This window comes from Narcine bancroftii, chromosome 4 (assembly GCF_036971445.1).
Source record: "Narcine bancroftii isolate sNarBan1 chromosome 4, sNarBan1.hap1, whole genome shotgun sequence".
Lineage (NCBI taxonomy): Eukaryota > Metazoa > Chordata > Chondrichthyes > Torpediniformes > Narcinidae > Narcine > Narcine bancroftii.
In genome coordinates, this window is record NC_091472.1 from 213,779,397 (window position 1) to 213,796,854 (window position 17,458).

At 38.8% G+C, this 17,458-nt stretch overlaps 1 protein-coding gene across 5 annotated transcripts in view; it reads left to right on the plus strand.

Moving 5' to 3' along the window:
- The window catches only part of LOC138761575 (partitioning defective 3 homolog B-like), a 1,428,627-nt gene that overhangs the window by 599,908 nt on the left and 811,261 nt on the right, over positions 1-17,458 (plus strand). For all 5 annotated transcript variants that reach the window (XM_069933904.1, XM_069933905.1, XM_069933906.1 and 2 more), the window contains one exon: positions 14,502-14,581. In XM_069933904.1, the coding sequence (XP_069790005.1) occupies positions 14,502-14,581 (80 nt within the window). The remainder of the gene's footprint in view (positions 1-14,501; positions 14,582-17,458) is intronic.

The following is a 17,458-nucleotide window of genomic DNA, read 5'->3' on the forward strand; positions in this document are numbered from 1 at the left end:
GTCACTGCAAAATCAGCTGACGCTTGCGAGTGAATTCGCAAACCCAAATGGAGAGGGGAGATGTTGTTGTCCGACAAGGGATAAAGGACAACTCAGGAGGGGAAGGGGAGATTGGGGCTAAAGAAGTTTTAAATAGGAGAATAAGGAAAATGTTTTAGGAATGTTGTCTTATAAAGGGTTTAAAATAAGAAAACAGAAATGGAAAAGGAGGAAAGGTAATGATGGAAAAACGGAAAGGGAAGATAAACAAAGTATAAAATGGCTACGTTGAACTATATGACTTTAAATATTAATGGAATACATAACCAAATTAAAAGGAAGAAACTGCTAAATTTACTGAAAAAAGAAAAAATTGATATAGCATTTGTGCAAGAAACACACTTAACTGAATTGGAGCACAAGAAATTAAAGAGAGATTGGGTAGGACATGTAACAGCAGCATCGTATAATTCAAAAGCAAGAGGAGTGGCTATATTAATTAGTAAAAATGTGCCATTTAAAATAGAAGAGGAAATAATAGATCCAGCAGGGAGATATGTAATGATAAAATGTCAGATATATTCAGAGTTTTGGAATCTACTCAATGTATATTCACCTAACGAAGAAGATCAAAAGTTTATGCAAGATATCTTTTTGAAGGTAGCAAATACGCAAGGGAACATATTAATAGGAGGGGATTTCAACCTGAATTTGGATTCAAATATGGATAAAACTGGGAAAAAAATTAACAGAAAGAACAAAGTAACCAAATTTATAATTAAATCAATGGAAGAAATGCAACTTTTGGATATATGGAGGAAACAACACCCAAAAGAAAAGGAATATTCATATTACTCGGCTAGACATAAAACATACTCAAGAATAGACCTATTTTTGTTATCAGCTAGTATGCAAGATAGAGTAAGAAAAACAGAATATAAAGCTAGAATACTATCGGACCATTCACCCTTAATATTGACAGTAAAGCTAGAGGACATCCCTCCAAGAATGTATAGATGGAGATTAAACCCCATGTTACTTAAAAGGCAGGATTTTAGAGAATTTATTGAAAAACAAATAAAAATGTATTTTGAAATAAATACGGAATCAGTGGAAGTTAAGTTTATACTATGGGATGCAATGAAAGCATTCATTAGAGGGCAAATAATAAGTTATGTAACCAAGATGAAGAAGGACTATAATCAGGAAACAGAGCAGTTGGAAAGGGAAATAGTAAATATAGAAAAAAAATTAGCAATGAAGGAAGATACAACTAAAAGAAGAGAATTGGCGGATAAAAAAATAAAATATGAAACATTACAAACATATAAGGTGGAGAAGAATATAATGAAGACAAAACAGAAATATTATGAACTAGGTGAAAAAACGCACAAAATTCTAGCATGGCAGCTTAAGACAGAACAAGCTAAGAAAATGGTATTGGCATCAAGGAAAAAAGACAAACAAATTACATATAATCCAAAAGAAATTAAGGAAAACTTTAGAGAATTCTATGAACAATTATACCAAACTAAAAACGAAGGTAAAGAAGGGAAAATAGATGAATTTCTGACTAAAATTGAACTACCAAAACTACAAATAGAGGAACAAAATAAATTAACAGAACCATTTGGAATAGTAGAAATACAAGAGATAATAAAAAAATTACCAAATAATAAGACACCAGGAGAGGATGGATTCCCTATAGAATTCTACAAAACATTTAAAGACTTATTAATTCCGCCCCTCCTGGATGTAATCAACCAGATTGATGAAACACAAAGCTTACCAGATTCATGTAAAACAGCAATAATTACAGTAATAATAAAGCAAGGGAAAGATCCACTCTCACCAGCGTCATATAGACCAATATCTTTACTAAACACAGATTATAAGATAATAGCTAAACTATTAGCAAACAGATTAGCAGAGCATGTACCGAAAATGGTAAATTTAGACCAAACTGGATTTATCAAAAAAAGACGCGCAACAGACAATATTTGTAAATTTATTAACTTAATTCATGCAGTAGAAGGAAATAAAGCACCTACAGTAGCAGTTGCTTTAGATGCAGAGAAGGCCTTTGACAGAGTAGAATGGAATTATTTGTTCAAAGTATTGCAAAAATTCAGTTTACCGGAGAAGTATATTAATTGGATTAAAGCATTATATAAGGGACCGTTAGCGAAAGTGACAGTAAATGGACATGTATCAAAGCAATTTAACTTAAGCAGGTCAACGCGGCAAGGATGCCCACTATCACCTTTATTGTTTGTGTTAGCTATAGAACCACTAGCAGAATTGATAAGAATAGATAATAATATAAAAGGAATAAAAATAAAAGACAAGGAATATAAAATCAGTCTATTTGCGGATGATGTTATAGTGTACTTAACAGAATCAGAACTATCAATAAAAGAATTATATAAGAAATTGAAGGAATATGGAGAAGTGTCGGGTTACAAGATAAACATAAATAAAAGTGAAGCAATGCCTATGAATAATGCGGATTTCTCAAAATTTAAGAAGGAATCACCATTTAGATGGCAAATGCAAGCAATAAGATACCTAGGTGTACAAATAAACAAAAATCTCGGCCAACTATATAAACTCAATTACAATCCACTAATGAAAAAATTACAGGACGATTTAGAGCATTGGAAAGATTTACCACTAACACTCATACGAAGGATAAACTGTATTAAAATGAACATTTTCCCAAGGATATTATACCTATTTCAGGCATTGCCAATACACTTGACAGAGAAATTCTTCAAGGAGTTAAAGAAAATAATAAGGAAATTTTATGGAGAGGGGGGAAACCGAGGATAGCACTAGATAAATTAACAGAATGTTATAAACAAGGAGGCTTACATCTGCCAAACTTTAAAAATTATTATAGAGCCGCACAATTAAGATACCTATCAGATTTTTATCAAACAAGGGAAAAGCCAGATTGGACGAGATTAGAATTAGATAAAATAGGGGAAAAGATACCTGAACACATATTATATAAATGGGATGAAAAATTGGTACAACATAGAAGTTCTCCAGTATTACATCATCTCCTCAATATTTGGAAGAAGATTCATGTAGAAATAAAACAAATTATCAATTACCAAAACTAATATTGAGGCAAAACAAGTTACTCCCTTTTACAATAGATAACCTTTCCTTTAGAGAATGGGAAAAAAAAGGGATTAAAAGAATAGAAAATTGTTTTTCAGGAAATAGATTCTTATCATTTGAACAAATGAAAGATAAGTACAATATAACTCAAGATACAGCGCTGGCATATTACCAATTGAGATCCTACTTGAAAGATAAATTAGGAAGCAGTTTGAGTTTGCCAGAGGCAAGTAACCTTGAATATGTGATTACAGATACAATGGTAATCAAAAGATTTATAACAAATATGTATATTAAACTGCAAGAAAAGGAGAATGAGGAAACAAATGGTAAAACTAAACAAAAATGGGAACAAGATTTAAATATAAAGACAAAAAAGGAAACATGGGAGAAATTATGTTCTGGAACGATGAGAAATACAATAAATACGAGGCTACGTATGATACAATATAACTGGATACACAGACTGTACATTACACCTCAAAAGTTAAATAAATGGGACCCAACAGTATCTGATAGATGTTTTCGATGTAAAAAAGAAATGGGAACAACAATTCATGCAATCTGGACATGTGAGAAAGTAGAAAAATTTTGGGAAGATCTCAGTCAGATATTAAATAAAATAACAGAAAACAATATACCAAAGAATCCAGAGATCTTTCTCCTAAGTAACATAAAAAACAAAGAATTTGGAATTGATTTGGAGGATGCACAAAAAAGATTTGTTAAGATAGCTCTAGCCGTAGCAAAAAAATGTATTATGTCAACCTGGAAATTGGAAGATAATTTGAAAATACAACAATGGTATATAGAAATGAATAAATTTATTCTATTAGAAAAAATAACATATAGTTTAAGAAATAATATTGAAATATTCGAACAAATATGGGAGCCTTACATTAAATACTATAGCGAAAACCTACCGGGGACAATCATTACCTAAGTTGATGGAAGGAGAAGGAAAGAAAAGAATGGACTCAGTAGAATTTCTGGTGTATTTTTGTTGAGTGACAACATTGTCTGACTGGTTTAATGTATCCTAGATTGTATACCTTAAATGGATGGGAGGGGGGGGTGGTGGGGGGGGGTGGGTTGGGAGGAGGGAGGTTGGGTGGAGAAAATGTCACTGTATATGTGTGAAAAGGAAAAAGTGTGTATCATGGCTAATGTGATGTATGGTGTGAAAAATAAAAATTAAAAAAAAAGAAAGATTTGGAGAGTGCCATGGTTTTATTCCCTGGGTCAGGGAGTCTAAAACTGGGAGCAAAGATTTAACCCAAGAAGGAAAAGACTTAAAATGATCTGGCAGCATAAAGTTTTCATGCAGAGGGCAGCGGGTATGTGAAACGAGCTGCGAAGACCTCCTTCTCAATATTTTTCTCACATCTTCCAGTTCTACCACTACATTGAACCATTCCAAGACCAGCAAATAATCTGTCTGCACTTTGAAACCTCACATTTTGTTTGCACTGAGTATAAATGTGAATAATTATTTATCCTTTTATATTCGTTATCTGTGTTGCCTCCTGGTGCATTGTTGTATTTAACTTTATACTATTGTTTTTGATGTGTCTTATGAACCTGCACGGGTGCAACAATGAAGATATTTGGTAGATTTGTACATGACAATAAACTCTCATTTGCAACTCTATCGTCTCACAAGATTTCTGCTCCTCCAACTCTATATTACAGTGCAATGCACAAGATGCTGGTGCACAGAAGTGCTGGAGAAACTCAGGTCACGCAGTCGCCATAGGAAGTAAACGCTAATTGACATTTTGGACTTGGGTCTGAAGTGGTTACAGCCTCTTACTTCCCATGGATGCTTTGTGACCTGCTCAGTTTCTCCATCACTTTTGTGGACTGCACATGGCCCCAGCGTCTGCAGATTTTCTTCTTTAACTTTGCCCCACCATTCTCTCAATTTCCCCATTCTTCAGAATTTATTATTCTTGCCTAGTTTTTTTTTAAATCCCCCTCTCTCTCTCTCCTTTGCTACTCTGCTTGTTGCTTCTTGTATCTCCTTGCCAACTTCCTCCCTACCCATCTATTTCCTTCCTTTATTCATCCTTCCCTCTTTTGCCCAATAGAGAGAGTGAAAGGACTGTAACTCACTACTTGGCTGTTCTGCTTGTAATTATGATTGGGAAGTGAAATGTTGATGCATGAAAGATTGGCTACAGCCCAACTATTTAAGAGGCCACAAGGTGATGTTCCTGTGAGCATTCTTTTGAACCAACAGCTGGATTATACAAGGCCAAAGTGATCTGCCTTTGTCCTTTGGGTAGGTTATTGCTGATGACTGTGAATTCCCTATTCTCCCTCGAGGAGTAATTAGAACTGTTTTAAGGCACATCAATACACTTTTTAATGAAGTACTTTTTGTTATTTTAGCACCACAATGTTTATGTTGGAGAACTGTCCGGAATGCAAACATAAAGGTGTTAGAATTCCTTCTACCCTGTCAATTTTAACTAGTCAGTAAAAAAAGCAGTCCAATAGCTCATTAATGACTGGTAATAATATTGCAAGTTTTATTTTGTCATTAGGAATGTTTTCTGGTGTGTATGTTTTGTTGCAAAACAAAATAGTGTCCTCAGTGGTGCACCTTATAGCAGTGCCTTCGCAGAGGTCCAGGGATCTGAGTTAGATTGCAATCTTTGGTGTTTAACGTGGAATTGGCATGTTCTCCTGTAATTCCGTGGGCTTTCCCTGAGGTGCTTCGGTTTCCTCCCATATTCCAAAGACGTACAGATTGGCAGATTCATTGGCTGCCCTAGTTTTAGGTGAGTGTTGGAATCTGCGCTGAGTTGATGGGAATGCATGGGGAAATAAAGTGGGATCAGTTAAATGGGGGCTTGATGGTCACCATGGATTTGATGGGCCAAAGGGTCTATTCCCATGTTGCATGACTCAGTGAGTCTATCTGCTTATCTGTGTCAGCATCACATTCATGTTGGTCCACTCACTGCCATGTAGATGATGGATGTCAGTTGTGTTAAATTAAACACAGTTGCCAAATCTGTCCAAGGTTGTTAAACCTAGATATGTGTTTACTTGTGACTGAGAAGTCTCTCCATGTTGACTTGGCAGTGTTAAGTGGCAGATGAGCCAGAGATCTCCCGCTTCAATAGAATTTGGAGGAGCAATACACTCTGCGTACATCTTGCACTTTGTCCTTCTGCAAATCCCAACCATTAAAAAAAAATACAGTATCAGGGAAACTGGTTCCTGTTGGCGCCATGCATGTTCAAAACAAATTCTGAAGTAATCTATTTTGAGTGCAGTCCTAGTAGAGCTGAGGACAGAACAGCACTATTCTATGCAGTATTTCCAGTAAGATATGGGTATTGCAAACATTCTGAGGCGCCAGTTTGGAATTGAGTCCCAGACATTGGCAGTTGAAAATATTGGCAATTACTTGTGCATATGTATTGCATTTGCCCGAAAAGAACATCTATGGTCGACCTGTTGTTGCTTGCTTATGCTGCTACTTTCAGTTACACTGTTGTAATTTCTTTAGCTGCAAGCTCTTTGATTGGCTTTGATCTATTTTAGTAGCTTCATGTTTCAAATGGTGACAATGTTGGCCAACATAGTTGTCTGGCAGCCTCCCATGGTCAATATTTTAAACAAAGCTCTTTTGAGGCCCTTTCAACAGCAAAGTTTTTGCAAAACAAGGGTGGTTCTTTTCTTTGCTTTTATCTGCGTTGTATTAAATTCAGTTTTATATTGAAGACCATCAACTTCAATTGCCTGCATCCAGCTGCTTTGATCTCTGCTTGGTGACTACACTTGTCATGAAGTTCAGCTGTGAGGTGAATCAAAATGATCTGTATTACCACATCGCACCAGCCTGTTAATGGCTTCATCACCTATTTTTGCCTCAAAAAATCTTGGTATTCACCTGGTTGACCAAGCTTTTAGACATCTCCTTGTGAAACCTGGTATCACATTGTATTTAATTTCACTCCTATGAAACACGTTGCAAGCTCCTCAGTCCAAATGCTGTTTATGTGCAAATTAATAAGCATCCCGTTCATTAATTTAACATCATAATACTTGTTATATCTGACCAATGTGCAGAATGTGATCAAACTTTCTTTTGTTGATGAACCATAGAACAGTACAGCTCAGAAAACATGCCATCTGGCCTTTCTAGTCTGTCAAAACCTCATACCACTAGTCCCACAGACCTGCACTCATTCCACAACCCTCCAGACCTCTCCCATCCATGTATCAATTGAGTTTATTTTTAAAACTTAAGCATGAGCCTTCTTTTACCATGTCAGATGGTAACTTGTTCCACACTCCCAGCACTCTCTGAGTGAAGATGTTCCCCCTAAACCTTTCCCCCCCCCCTAAGGTCATGTCCTCTTGTATTTATCTCTCCTAATCTAAGTGGAAAGAGTATACTTGCATTTACTCTGCCTCTCATAATTTTATGAACCTCTATCAAATCTCCCCTCATTCTTCTATGCTTCAAGGAATAAAATCCTAACTAGTTTAATCTTTCCCTGTAACTCAGCTCCTGAAGACCCGGAAACATCCTAGTAAATCTCTGCACTCTTTCAACTTACTTATCTCCTTCCTGTAGTTTGTCGACCAGAACTGCACACAGTACTCCAAATTTGGCCTGTACCTTACACAAACTCAACATAACATCCCAGCTCCTGTACCACATACTTTGATTTGTGAAGGCCAAGATGCCAAAAGCTTTCTTCACAACCCTGTCTACCTGTGACGTCTCTTTCAGGGAATTATATATCTGTATTCCCAGATCCTTTTGTTCCTCTGCACCCCTCAGTGCCCTACTATTTACTGTGTTTGTCCTACCTTGGTTTCTCCTTCTAAAATGCAGTACCTCACGCTTGTCTGCATTAAATTCCATCTGCCATTTTCTGGCCCATTTTTCCAGTTGGTCCAGATCCCTCTCTAAGCTTTGAAACCCTTCCTCGCTGTCCACAACACCTCTAATCTTGGTAGCCTCAGCAAACTTGGTGATCCATTTTACCACATTATCATCCAGATGATTGATATAGACAACAAACAATAATGGTCCCAGCACCAATCCCTGAGGCACACCACTTGTCATAGGCCTCTTGTCTGAGAAGCAATCATCCACCAGTACTCTCTGGCTTCTCCCATTCAGCCATTGTCAAATCCAATTCACTACTTCACCATGAATACCCAATGTCTGAAGCTTCTGAACAAACCTCCCATGTGGGATCTTGTCAAAGACCTTACTAAAGTCCATGTAGACAACATCTATACCCTTTCCTTCATCCATCTTTTTTTGAATATTTTATTTTCAAAGATTCATGCAAATGCAAACAAATCAGTACAAAATATTTTCTTCCCACTCAATATAATTTACAGAATCCAATATTTTTTCCCTCCCCTCCCTCCCTTGTTCCCTCCCCCCAACTTCCCTCAACTTAGTGAAACACACAGCCTAGCACCAACAGGATCCAGGCATTCTGCAAAGCACAAGAAACATTGGTGTAAAATAAACCGTAAAGGGTAAAGGATAAACAATAAAACTGAAACTAAAAATTAAAATATGTTGTTTGTGCCACACCAACAATTTACTCTCTCTTTTATTTACCTGGTGGGATGACTTGTTTCTTATGTCATTATTCAAGTGGAGGGGGGGTGGATATAGATCATATCTGCGTACCTATGTACGCTGCCTCACTTCAATGAATGTGTCATACTTCTTCCTAAACTCCAGGGGAATATAACTGCATTTCTGTACTCCAATGTGCAGTACTATACAGTTCCTGGTTGCTGACAAAGTGACTTTCACAAATTGAATTTGGTGCTTGGATAGTCTAAACTGCACTTCACTAATATCTCCCAGAAGGAATAATTTTGAAACCTGTGGAAAGTCCACTTTTGTAAATTTTTTCAGAATGTCTCCTCAGTCTACCCAGAAGGATCTTACCTTATCTTACAGAGACAGGTGGAGTAGACACCTCTACACCGCATCTAAAGCACATTTCCAACATTTCTCACTTGGATTTATGTAATTTTTGCAGTATAAGGTATAACTGATACATGAAATTTTACGGGCATTGACAATACCCATCATGCTATTCAGACACAAGTCTTCCCACCAGTTTATTAATTGTTGAACCCAAGTCCGACTCCCATCTTACCCTCCACCGGTGTAATCCCTCCTTCAACCACCTTCTTGGTAACCTCCTTGAAAATCTCTATAAGATTCATTAAACATGGCCTACTATGCACAAAGCCGTGCTGACTATAATCAGTCCTTGGTTGTTCAAATACTTGTACACCTGATCTCTCCGAATACCCTCCAATAATTTAACTACTACTGATGTCAGGCTCACCGCCCTGTAAATTCCTAGTTTACTTTTGGAGCCAATACTTCACCTGTGAATAAGGATTTTAAAATATTTCTGCCAGGGGCCTGAAATATCTATACTCATCTCCCTCAAGGTCCATGGGAATATCCTGTCTGGCCCGGGGGATTTATCTACCTTTACTCACTGTAAGACAACAAACACTCCTCTTGAATCTCTATATGTTCCATGCCACTACTGCTAGTTTCCCTTACTTATACACTTAGCTAGTTTCCTGAGTAAATACTGATGCAAAAAAACTGTTTAATATCCCCCCCGCCCCATCTCATGAGGCTCCATACATAGATGACCACTCTGATCTTCTAGGGGTCAAATTTTGACCCTTACTATCCCTTTATTCTTAATATACTTGTAGAAACTCTTCAGATTTACCTTCACATTATCTGCCTAAGAGACCCCATGTCTTCTTTTTACCTTCCTGATTTCCTTTTTGAGTATTTTCTTACACTTTCTATACTCTTCTAAACACCTTCTTAACCAGATCACCAATATCTCTTGAAAACAAAATTTCCCTGTGCCTGCTATCTTTGTCGTTAATCCTGTTAGGAATACACAAACTCTGCACTCTCAAAATTTTGCCTTTGAAGACTCTACTTACTGAACACATCCTTGCAGAAAACAACATATCCCAATCTAGTTCCTTTCTCATTTCCACAAAATTGGCCTTTCTCCAATTGAGAATCTCAACTCGACCAGACTAATCCTTGAAACTAATGAAGAAATTCTAAACATGTAAGTGTTTCAAAAAAGAAGACATATTTGAACTCTGCTTTTCACAACCTCCTGGGCATCTTAAAGGACTTCACAAACATTTAATTACTTTTGGAAGTGTAGACACTATGTAATTTAAGAAACAAGGCAGACAATTTGTGCAAAGCAAACAGTAATGAAATAATGATCAAATAATTTGTGTTAGCCATGTTTCCTGAATGAGGAACAATTGTAGTGAAGAAGGGAAACCTCCTCCAAATATTGCGATTGTCTCTAATTAAGTCCTTGCTTGAAAGCCAATGACCCTGACTGTAAAGGATTTTTTTCGGTACTCCACTGAAGTATTGTCCTGCGCAGCACTAAACACCAGAGTGAAGCTTGAACTGGTGATATTTTGAATCGGAGTGCAATAGTATGTTGTCACAAAATTGGATTTTCATTCATGAGTAAAATAATCTAGGCTTCAAGCAATTGGACTTTATAGCAATGATCTGTTTTATTTGCAGGATCAGGATTCAAGATCAAAATTCTTTTATTGTCATGTTCACGATTACACAAACTCTGTCAAATATTGTTTGCCATAAAGGTACATGAAGAGGCTCCTCTAGTCTGGCACCCCCACCAATAAGAGAAAGAGAAGGAAACGAGAGAGTCCTTTCAGAGTCGGAGAGTGTCTGTGGATTCGCCTCCTGCGCATGGCATTTCGTCCGTTCCAGCAGTAAACCCAGGCTCTAAGTTCTGGACCTCTGATAGGATCAGGGAGCTGTTAGTACCCGAGACCTTTTGGGAGCCCTCATGGATCTATTTATGTGAATTCAGCCATTTCATTATCTTCACTGCCAACTTCCACCCTGCTCTTCAACAGTTTCTGACACTTCTCTCACCCTCTTGGACCTCTCTGTCTCCATCTTGGGAGATGATCTATTCACAGACATCCACTTTTTTGACCCAGCGATTTCCTCCAAGATCCTGTTTGCTCAAGATTCCAGCATTTGCAGGTTTTTGTGTTTCTCTGAAAGCTGGTCAATCTTTGGCAACCTTCATGTAAGCTCCTCTACACTTGTACTTCTCCTGTTTTCTTACATCACAGGAAGCTAGTAGGCAAAAATTGAGATTGTCCAACATACCAGTACCCAGGAAGACCAAGGTGACCTGCCTCAACAACTTTCGGTCAATGGCATTGACATTTTCCGTTATAAATTACTTTGAGAGTTGGTTATCGATCAAATCAACTCCTGTTTCTGGAAGAACCTGTACCATCACAACAGATCAGCAGTGGATGGAATCTCGCTGTCCATCCACGCTTCATTGGATCACCTGGATCACATGCAAGTTAGGCTGTTTGTTCCTTGACTGCATCTCGGCTTTGTACACCATTATAAGAACAAACCTAAAATCAAACTAATAGCTCTGGGACTCTGTCCATCCCTCTGCCACTGGATCCTCAACTTCTTCATTTGGCAAACCCCGATCCATGCGGATCAGCGGTATCACCTCCTTCTTGCTAACCTCAGAGAAACCTCAAGGATGCATATTTAGACCCCAGTCTATTCCCTCTACACGCATGATGGATCCAAATTTGGATCCAACATAATCAAATGTGTGGGTGACAGCACGGTTTTTTTTGCCAAATACAGTAAAATCCCGGTTATCCGGAATTCAAGCAACCAGCAGAAATATCGCAGAAAATAAATAGGTAAAAAAATTACCATTTGAAATTGCCGCCCCCCCCCACCCCAGTGGATAGTTTGCCATCACGCAACATGCAATCTCAAGCCACTGCAAAATACATTTATCTGGCATCTACCAATCCTCATAGGTGCCAAATACTGAGGGTTTTACTGTAATAGGAAATGATATCAGAGTACAGAATGGAGATTGAGAATCTGGTGAAGTGGTGCCGGAACCACCATCTTGCTCTCAATATCAACAAGATTAAGGAGTTCATTGTTGATTTTAGGTGAAGAAGAACAAGGGACCATGCACCTGTCTGAATTGATGGGTTGGAGGTGGGAATGGTTAGAATACCTTTTAAGTTCCTGGGAGTCCACATGTTGGAGGACTTCTCCTGGAGCTAGCACGTCAAAGCAACTGTGAAGAAGGCACACAACAACTGCTGTATAAGGAGTCTGAGGAGATTTGGCACGCTGAATACTTTGTCAAACTTCTACAGGTACACTGTGGTTGCATCATAGGCTGATTTGGGAATTAAAATGCTCAGACGGCTGTAAACCTCACCGACTCTGACCTCCCAGCCATTGAATAAAATATCATAAAGGACTCCCATCGCCATAGTCACAACGTCTTTTCGATGCGACCTGAAGACCAGCATCTCTAGGTTCAAGAACAGTTTCTTTCCAATATCTATCAGGCTCTAGGACTTCTTACACTAATTGGGATTGTTGCTGGTCCACGCTATTGATAACTAACATTTTTTTTGCACTAGGATAATTGTCAATATTTATTATTTCTACATCTATTGTGTTTGTCGTCAAATTCAATTAGGTAGATTTTTTTTAAAAGGTACCAGTAAGAATTTCTGCTCATATGTCCATTGTACAATGTGTTTGACAATAACCCCTGTATTGTAACAAATGTGTGTAATGAAGCATTTCATCAGCAAATGAATTGAAGCAGGGCCAGAACTTGAGAGTGTGGTAGAGATGGAAATAGGCATTAACAGGTAAGGAGAAATTCATCTTGCAATCAGTTATGATGCCGTTATTGAGAACAATCCTGTTCACTTCATTTGGAGCAGGTGCCAAGGAAGCAGAAACTTCTGGTGGCACTAAAGGAATGAATTCTTTCTCCATCATTCTTGATGCATTTGCCGATTGTACCAAATATTTATGCCATTTTTCTGCTTATTCTGTTCAGTAGTTTTAATTTAATTGAATGCATCATAGTTTGTCATCACCAGGTGTTGTGCAATACACATAAAACCTTTTCTGCTAATTAGATTAAGATCCCTTCCTGAGAGACAGTTAATTAATTAATATTAGCAATGGGTCGATAGAAACTATCAAGGGTACTGAACAAATACTACTTCTAAGCTTGTTTTTAGAACCATTGACTTCCCAATAATAATAAAAAGAACATTTCTCCTCGTATATCTTCTGGTTTCGGCTACAGGTAAATTGGCTTTACTTCATCTTGTCGAAAAGGCATGATGGATTGGCTTTGTGCTGTAGTCTCTTCAAGAGCCGTGTTCATTGCATGAAATTCAAAGCTGAATCTAAAACATAGAAAAAGGCACAATAATAGATACTTAATTATATTTTCAGACTATTTTATGTCATTGCTTTTGTGAAACTTGTGTCAAGAGAGGGAGAATGATTATTATATTCAATGCTTTACAGTCAGAATCCAGTTCTAGGTATGGATTTGCTAAATGTGCATGATAACCCTTGGTATCTGGCCCCTATGGGGATTGGTAGATGCCCTTGATAACCCTTGGTATCTGGCCCCTATGGGGATTGGTAGATGCCCATGATAACCCTTGGTACCTGGACCCTATGGGGATTGGTAGATGCCCATGATAACCCTTGGTACCTGGCCCCTATGGGGATTGGTAGATGCCCTTGATAACCCTTGGTACCTGGCCCCTATGGGGATTGGTAGATGCCCTTGGTAACCATTGGTATCTGGCCCCTATGGGGATTGGTAGATGCCTTTGATAACCCTTGGTACCTGGCCCCTATGGGGATTGGTAGATGCCCTTGATAACCCTTGGTACCTGGCCCCTATGGGGATTGGTAAATGCTCTTGATAACCCTTGGTATCTGGCCCCTATGGGAATTGGTAGATGTCCTTGATAACCCTTGGTTCCTAGCCCCTATGGGGATTGGAAGATGCCAGATAAATGAATTTTCTGGTTGCTTGACATTGTGGATTTCCTGATTGGTGAACTAACATTAAGGCTTGCCAGTTTTAAACTTCCTTATTTTTTATCCATTTATTTTCCACAATTTTTTTTTTTTGCTGGTTGCTTCAGGGTGCTGGTTGCTTGAATTCTGGCTAGCAAGGGTTTTACTGCAATTATTAACCTGAGCTTACGAATCCATTGAAATACTAACGAGATGTGATTGATTCAAAGGTCTTTGTTTTTTTGCAACTTATTACATTCAGCAATTTTTGTTTGCATTCCAGTTGCACAGTTAAAGTGCAGAGCTTGATTTCAGAGCAGAACTCCAGTGAGCAATATACATATAGAGATGTGGTGAAAGTTGAACAACATCAAAAGGGTGACTACTGGTGATCTGAAGGCATTCTTGTCCCTTCTCATTTTTACAGGGAGCGAATTGGGCACCCACAGATGATGCAAGAACTGATTTTTTGAAACCATCTGACAATCATTTAAAAAGCACTTCAAGGTATGGCAAAGTCAACATGTCGATCATGAGTTTGGTATCTGGAAATGTCCTATTTCTTTGTATTGGTGCGTGCTACAATTTTATGTTTCTTTCTTGTGCCCTGATCCTCCTGCTCATTATCTTTCTGAATGTTTGCAGTTAGATTACCAATTCCAAAATTTATATGTCCAAATTTCCAACTGCACTCCAGAGAAATTCTCCCAAAACCTCTCCCCACTTTGTCGTCTGACTGGGGATGGGGGAGAAAGTGGTGCAGTGGCAGATGTAACTACTTAAGTGCTATTTTGTAACTGTTGCCCCTGAAGCAAACGTGTGTCTCACTCCTTAGTGAGTCCAGTGCTGCTTCATCTTTTGGATGAAGTCCTATAATGAGGCATCATCTGCTGTCCCAGTACTTTGAAGATGCGCACAGGAGTTTCCCTATGTATCTTGATCGATTTTTATACCCTGCTTAACAGTACTAAACTGGATTATCTGGACACTCGCATGCATTTTGGAAGAGGCTTGAGAGGCCCAAATTAGCTGCCATGTTTCCTCTCACTTGGTGGTTTTCAATTTTTTTCTTTCACTCACATCCCACTTTAAGCAATCCCAATGCCATTGGTGCTCTGTGATTTGTAAGGGATTACTTAAAGTGGGATGTGAGTGTTTTAATCGTACCTCATTAACTCCAAAAGGAAATGGGACAATGACAATTTTTAACAAGCAAGATATTTCAGTAACAATTGTGTCTAGAGGAGTGGTTCTCAACCTTTATTTCCAACTCATATCCCACTTTAAGTAACCCCTTAGTAATCACAGAGCACCTATGGTATAGGGATTACTTAAACTGGTGTGTGAGTGGAAAGAAAAAGGTTGAGAACCACTGCTCTAACTCAACAGTAACTTTTTTTTCCAAGAAATAGTTTATTCATTGACATCTACTCTGAGAGGGGTTTTTAGAAGTTTTGTAAAACAAAAAATTGATATTTCATCAGTGAATCTGCACATTGTCCCAACCAGGCAAAAAATGACATGGGCACGTGGCTAAAGGGTAGTGCATGAAAAAGTACAAGACATTCTGTCCACTTCATAAAATAGGTTCAAAGTTTCTGTTATTGTCATGTAATAAGACAGAAAAATGTAATATATCTGATATACTTCAACTTTTGTCTGCTGTAAGGCAAACAAAGAATCCCCATAGCATTACCCGACACCCCTGACAATAGAAATAGAAGCAAAAGATAATCAGAGACACTGAGTATCTGTGGATTCGCCTTCAGTGCTCCCGCAGTCTCTGAGGCTGTACAGACTTCTATTCCACCAATTGACAACCGAGCTCCAGATCCAAACCTCTGATACGATCAAGTAACCTTCGGCGACTGAACCCCTTTTGGACCCCCTCTTGCCCTCAGCACCCTCTTGAATCCTGATTCCGATACCTGTTTCCCATGAGTCAGTCACCAGCAGCCCGCAGCTGGCGTGGGTTCTTCAACCACATTACCATCAGCCAGCAGTCTGTGTTGGTCCTTCAGCCACTAAGCCCCTCGCTAGTCCATGCCAATGTTTAGCTTCCCTGTAGGGTCATCTCCCAAAGTTCTCCTCCTCAATGAAGGGGTGCTCTCCTTGTTTCTGGTAATCTGCTCCAGTCTGGAGTCTGCAACCACTTGTACTACGCTGCCCAGCACAGTGCTGCCATTGTGGGCACAGATCTCCATGAATGCAAGATTTAAAAAACACCATCCGCTCCTTTAACAGGCCAATTAAAGCCCATATGGAGCCATCGGCAATAGAACAGGCAGTAGGACCTTGCAGAGCAGCGCTGTGTCTATGCTCCCAACACTCCCCATGGTCTGTAGCAGCGCTGCTGTAACAGCAGCTTGGGCATTTAAATATTTATTTTTAAACAGGAGCCATAACCAAGCTCATCACAAATAATGTTCATGAATTTAGATGAGGAATTGCAACCTTGATCCCCCACCCCCCCAAATATGCTGGCTCAGGCAGTTGTATTTGTGGAGCCACCTTCCCCACTCACCCCCAGCTCCACCCTACCATGACAACCTTGGAAAAGGAACTTTTTATCTCATAGGGAAGTGTGGAACAACTCTTTATCTTCCTCCATTTCCTTGCAAGGAAAGTAAACTGATACATTTACATTTCCTGCCAGCAAGCCAGCTATCAGTTGCTCCTTTGCCAGAGCCCTTCACTGACTCTTGTGGATCATAAATCTTCTGATTTTTTTTCCCTTCTCTTTGTTTTGCAACAGTTTTGTCTGTGAGACTATGGAAGCTTATCTAGGTTTGTTAATCTCTTCTTCCAGTCCCTTTCGTGCATTAAACATCCCGTTGTATATCAGTCCATTATCTGGGAGGGAGAGGGCAAGGGGTTGGAACGAAGAGAGTAGAGAAGATAATGCAGCAGACTTGCAATTGCAATTTAAAAAAATCAAAATTTCTTCTTGGGAGTTGTAAAATAGAATTTGACACTGAGTCAATCAGAGACTCACTCACTTGTGCACTTTATTGATTTTCCTTGCTCTCCCTGTATTGCACAGTTTATTTACAGTTCTTTTATTTGTTTACATTGTGAACAATTTATTTTTTGCACTGCCAATTAGCCGGAATTCTTCTGCGCCTGCAGGAAAAAGGAATCTCAGGGATGTATGTGATGCCATGTATGTACTCTGACAATAAATCTGAAGTCTGATAACAGACAAAAAGGTGCAAGTTTTAAGAACTCTCTTAAAGGTGGAGAGTGCGGTAAACCACTGTTTGTATAGTTAACTGGGCACACCCATTGGCAGACTGTACATGTGGCCCCACCAACATGAATAAAGGTGACTGTTCCTCAGCCCCCTCCCCAGTTCAGGACAGTCGACCAGCATGGGGGTCCCCC